At 43.6% G+C, this 5,538-nt stretch overlaps 1 protein-coding gene across 1 annotated transcript in view; it reads left to right on the top strand.

Moving 5' to 3' along the window:
* Window positions 1-3,009: 3,009 nt before the first annotated feature.
* Smu1 (SMU1 DNA replication regulator and spliceosomal factor) overlaps window positions 3,010-5,538 on the top strand; it is a 20,564-nt gene continuing 18,035 nt past the window's right edge. Inside the window, exons 1-2 of the mRNA XM_028779086.1 lie at window positions 3,010-3,101; window positions 4,841-5,051. Of these exons, the coding sequence (XP_028634919.1) occupies window positions 3,076-3,101; window positions 4,841-5,051 (237 nt within the window). The 5' untranslated portion in view covers window positions 3,010-3,075. The remainder of the gene's footprint in view (window positions 3,102-4,840; window positions 5,052-5,538) is intronic.

Below are 5,538 nucleotides of genomic sequence, written 5' to 3'. Positions count from 1 at the left end.
AAAATTAAATGTAAAAAAAAAAAAAAAAAAGGCTGGGCAGTGGTAGTGCACGCCTTTCCCAGCACTTGGGAGGCAGAGGCAGGTGGATTTCTGAGTTCGAGACCAGCCTGGTCTACAGAGTGAGTTCCAGGACAGACAGGGCTACATAGAGAAACCGTGTCTCGAAAAACAAAAACAAAAAAGAAAAAAAAAAAGAAATAAGAGAACTCCTATATTTTTACCAGTCCTGCTAGGAACGGCCCTGACAGGGTCCATGACCACCTGTGCCACTGCAATAGGCATCCAACAAGTTCAAGATTGCCAGCTTTCTACTATACTAATCAGTCAAAAAAATAGCACAAGAGAATGTCAAAGACTTATTGAAAAGGATTAAGGCTAGAGGTACAAAGGGGAGCAAATGGAGTACAATCTGGACAACATGGGGAACTCTGGTTGTCTCTGTTAATTTGATGATGTTAGAAGACTTATATTCGGGCTTTGCGTCTTGAACACCCTGTCTAGGTTCATCAAAGCTAGGACGAGAGTAATAAACCTACTGACGATATTCCAGGAGTGCCAACCAGTTTTTTCAAGACAGATTCATAAGAAGAGGGAGTGAAGTAGAATAAGGCAGAAAAGATTAACAATAGTCATTGTCCTTAGCAACCTGACCACAAAAGCTTACACCAGTCAGTCAACTGCAACACTTTTAAAACCCTAAGCTCCCCAGCCAATGTCCCTTTGCTTGTTTGCTCACTTGCCCCACCTTGTGGTTTTAGAGTATAAAACAAAAGTGCAACCGGCTCTGAATCGTTGAGGATCTATCCTGGCTTTGGTGAATGAATCCATCTCCTATCTTTCACTCTCACTGGTGTCGGAATGCTTATTCCAGAGAGACTCCTACAACATTATCATAGAGATTTTCTTTTCTAAAAGATCCTCCTAAGGTTAAAGTAAATGAAAAATTAAGCGACTATGATTCATTGTTTGGAATTACTTTGTTTCTGTAGTAAGTACTGAGGATTGACCCTAGGACCTCCCACATGCTAGGCAAGTTTTACCAGCTACATCCCCATTCCTCTCCCACCTTGTATTTTTAGACAGATATTCACTAAGTTGCCTTTGAATTCCTTGTAACCTGGGAAGGCTTTGAGTTTCTGATCTTCTACCCTCACTTCCTGAGTACCTGGGATTAGAGGCCTGCACCATCCAGCTTGTCTGTTGGAACTGTTTCTCATAGGGATTTCTGCAGTATGTTCTCAGTAGTATTTGGCTCAAGGACCTCCAAATATTTTGTAATATTCCCTTCAATAATCTTTCACATGGTGGAAGGAGAGAATCAACTCATTCTAGGACAGGCATGCTACAGAGAAACCCAATCACAGAAAACAAAACAAAAAGAAAGAAACAAAGGAAGAAAGGAAGAAAGAAAGGAAGGAAGGAAGGAAGGAAGACAGACCTATTTTGTGCTCAGAATGGGACTATCTCAGAAGTCATTATACTTATTATTGAGATAGAGTTTCTTTGTGTAGCTCTGGCTGTCCTGAAACTCACTTTGTAGACCAGGCTGGCCTTGTACTCACAGAACATCCTGCCTCTTCCTCCCCAGTGCTAGCATTAAGGGTGTGTGCCACTATTGCCTGGCTGAGACTGTGTTCTTTAGAGTTGATGGGAAGTAGTTGATTTAAAAACTGAAAGAGAGGTGGGCATGGTGGTACACCCCTTTAATCAGAACACCTTAGAAGATCTAGTTCATTGTAAAAGTAACACATGTCATTTTTCTCTACTTAGTTTCAAATGACTCTTTTTAAAAATTTCCCAAGGCATGGTAGTGCACACTTTAAATCCCAGCACTCAGGAAGCAGAGGCAAGCAGCAAGTCCAGCCTGGCTTACAGAACAAGTTCTAGGACAGCCAGGGCTAAACAGAGAAATCCTGTGTCGAAAAACAAACACAACACAACAAATCAAATAAAAAAGAAAACATCATAGAAGAGGCTCTATTGAAAGGCTCTGGCTTTGATGCCCAACACTGGGGGGAAAAGGAGACTGTAAAGAAGTTGGGTGGACGTCTGTGTAGCAGACAAGGGAGCCATTAGAAACCCCTAAGTTATCTCAATATGTAATTTCACAAGATAGACTTGCCACTGTGATATATATATATATGTAAATATATGTACTTTGTCAATATTGGAGATAGGCGCAGTGATGTACATCTGTAATTCTAGCCCTTGGAAAGTAGAGGCATCTTCAACTACATTATGTTTGAAGCCAACTATGGACTGCATGTCCATCCCACCTTCTCCCTAGCCTTTATTTATAAAATTCATCAATACTTTTTTTTTTTTAATAAGTGGGGATTTAACCAGGGCCTCTTACTTGCTAGGTAAGCATTCAATAAGTGAGCTATGTCCTCAACTATGTCATGTCATGCCAGTAAGGTATGATTTTAAGTCTATATTGAAAAGAGTCTCAAATCTGTTATAACTTTGCATTTGGTTACATTTCTTTTTTTTCTCTTTTGGTTTTTCGAGACGGGGTTTCTCTGTATAGCCCTGGCTGTCCTGGAACTCATTCTGTAGACCAGGCTGGCCTCGAACTCAGAAATCCGCCTGCCTCTGCCTCCCAAGTGCTGGAATTAAAGGGGTGTGCCACACTGCCCGGCTTGGTTACATTTCTTTTTCCGTAACTGAAGCTTTTTCAACTTAATTCTTAACTAGAGCTGAACGTGATAGCGCACACCTTTAATTCTAGCGCTAGGGAGGCGGAGGAAGGCGGGACAGCCAAGGCTATAGAAAGATGCCACGTGTTCGCGAAACCGATAGGCATTCGCAATCATGCCACCCTTTCGCCTCCACCTCAGGTGGCCAGGCTCAACTGCAGGTCCCTGTGCTTTCGGAGCGGTCTCGCCAGCCCCATACGAACTTGCGACAAACACCCGAGGATCCACATCTCATGCACCGCCCTCCTGGGCGGATCCATTCTTCCTTTAGACCCTAGCGGAGCGGAAGTAACGCAGCGCGGCCGCCGGAAGTGTCGCGCGGTGTTGTGCGACCGGCTCTGTGCTGAGTGGGGCCTGGACTCGAAGCGTTACCGCTATGTCGATCGAAATCGAGTCTTCCGAGTGAGTCCTGCCGTGGCGTGTTCGCGGCGTGGCGTGGCGTAGGGTGGAGGGTGCTCGGGAGGACATCGGAGGGGGCTGCGCGACGGAGGCTGCGGCCTCGAAGCACTTTCCGGGTTGGCTCCCTCTTTGGTGGGCCCGCAAGAAAACAGCCATGGGGCGGGCAGCCTGGAGCCCATGGGCCCCGGCGTGGGGCTCTGCAGGGGCACACGGAGCAATCCTGACTGCTGTGTTTTCCTCTGCCAGCCACCCCTCCCTCGGCGCTGCCGGTGTGCCGCCAGTCCCCCAGTCTGCCTCTCCCTCCTGGTCTAAGCACTAGTTACCTTAAAGGCTCAGCTGCTTCTCCAATCTGATCAGACCCAGTCATGGTGTCTTGTTTTGGTTTGCAACTCGAAGATAGAGAACCTCTTGTGTGGATTCAGAGGATTTGAATATTGGGTCAGAAGAATGATACTTAGCGAAGGTGGGGACTTCGAGGAGCCAGGTGGGCGAGGAGTGACTGACTGAAGAGTCTTTCTTGGACTCCCCAGGACTCCACCCACCGCCTTTTACTTTCTGAAAAGTAAAATTAAATTAGCAAAGAGGTGTGTTCTGAGTGCAAGCGAGAGATAGGTCTGTTCTGAAGATCTGCAGAAAAGCAAAGTCTATTAAGTCGGCTGAGTCTGAAACCTGTGTATTTTTAAGACGGAAGTATGCATGTCTGTAATCGCCGCACTGAAGAGGAAGGTTAGGAAGGCCTAGAGTCCAGCCTGGGCCTCTTCATAGCAAGATACATGTTTCTAACTTTCAGTTATAAGCAAGTCACTTTTTTCTGGGTTTTTGTTTGTTTTGTTTTTGAGACAAGGTTTCTCTGTGTTTCTCTGTGTGGGCCTCAAACTCACAGAGATCCACCAGCCTCTCTGCCTTCAGAGTGCTGGGATTAAAGATGTGTACCGCTAAACATCCAGCTTTATAAATCATCTTTAAATGGATATATGTTTTGATTGAGGAAGGCAGACAGTAGACAAAAACAGTAAGTAAAATATGAACAGTAACAGATGCTCAGTGTATAGAAAAATAAAACAGTGACAGACAATGTTGGAAGGTATAACTTAAGTCAGGGCAGGAACTGCAAAGGATTTTTTACTTTGGGGTCTAATAATAGCCTTAACGACCAGTCTTTGACCATCGAATACCCTTCTATATGAGGAATAACTGTGCATATTCATATTGTTACTGTTAGCATTACTTTGTTAATGTTTTGAGCCAGGGTTTCTTTGTGTCACCCTGGCTGTCCCGGAACTCACTCTGTAGACCAGGCTGGCCTTGAACTCAGAGATCAACCTTCCTCTCTTGTCTCTGCTTCCAGAATGCTGAGACTCAAGGCGTGTACCACCTTCATTCTTCTTGTTGTCATTTTTTTTTTAATGGACCAAATTTTCTTACAGCAATTTAATGATTTAATTTGTTAATTAATTAATATTTTTTTTGAGGCAGGGTTTCTTTGTGTAGCCTTTGCTGTCTTGGAACTTGCTCTGTAGACCAGGCTGGCCTCAGAGATCCACCTGCCTCTGCTTCCTGAACCCTGAGATTAAGGCAGTGTGCCACTACTGCCTAGTCAGATGATTTAATAAGAAGAAAAATCAGTAACTATTATAGGTTTGAAGTATCTCACACAAATGTCCAGTAGATCTAGTAATCAGAATAATAATGGCTACCAATGTCCTTTCGATCTCCAGACTAAATGACTGACTTTCTTTCAGTGTGATTCGTTTAATCATGCAATACTTGAAGGAGAACAGTTTACATCGGGCGCTGGCCACCTTACAGGAGGAAACTACTGTCTCTCTGAATACTGTGGACAGCATTGAAAGTTTCGTGGCTGATATTAACAGTGGCCATTGGGATACTGTTTTACAGGCTATACAGTCTCTGAAATTGCCAGACAAAACCCTTATTGATCTCTATGAACAGGTAAGAATGAGGTGATGTTCTTGAGGTTTTTGGTTGGTTCCTTAATTAGGAAGTATCAGTGAGCCTTTCTTCAGGCACTTAAGGAATATAACTGTCTGTAAAATGTACATTGTCAAGACTCAACAGTGGACTTTGTGTTTTCCTTTTGGAAGAGTCAAGATTTTTCTCAAACTGAAATTATTTCTTGGTATGGATCAGACCCAAGGAAACTAAAATTACTTTTAGGTAGTCGTTAGATGAACCATTCTAAAGCTGAGCATGGTGGTTTGAGCCAGGTGGTGTACATGAACTAAATTAAATAATGTTCTTCAGGCACTGACCACCTGGAATTAACACACACCACTAAGTCTGACATAGATTTCTCTTCAGAGAGAAGAGGCTCTACTATGTTGGGCTATGCAGGGGCAGGGTGTATTTAGTCCATTTAAGTTTTTTCTTCCTCTTTCTTTCTTTCTTTCTTTCTTTCTTTCTTTCTTTCTTTCTTTCT

This window comes from Grammomys surdaster, unplaced genomic scaffold, assembly GCF_004785775.1.
Source record: "Grammomys surdaster isolate TR1022 unplaced genomic scaffold, NIH_TR_1.0 344, whole genome shotgun sequence".
Lineage (NCBI taxonomy): Eukaryota > Metazoa > Chordata > Mammalia > Rodentia > Muridae > Grammomys > Grammomys surdaster.
The sequence above is the reverse complement of the archived record's forward strand: the minus strand, read 5'-3'. Positions and strand labels throughout refer to the sequence as shown.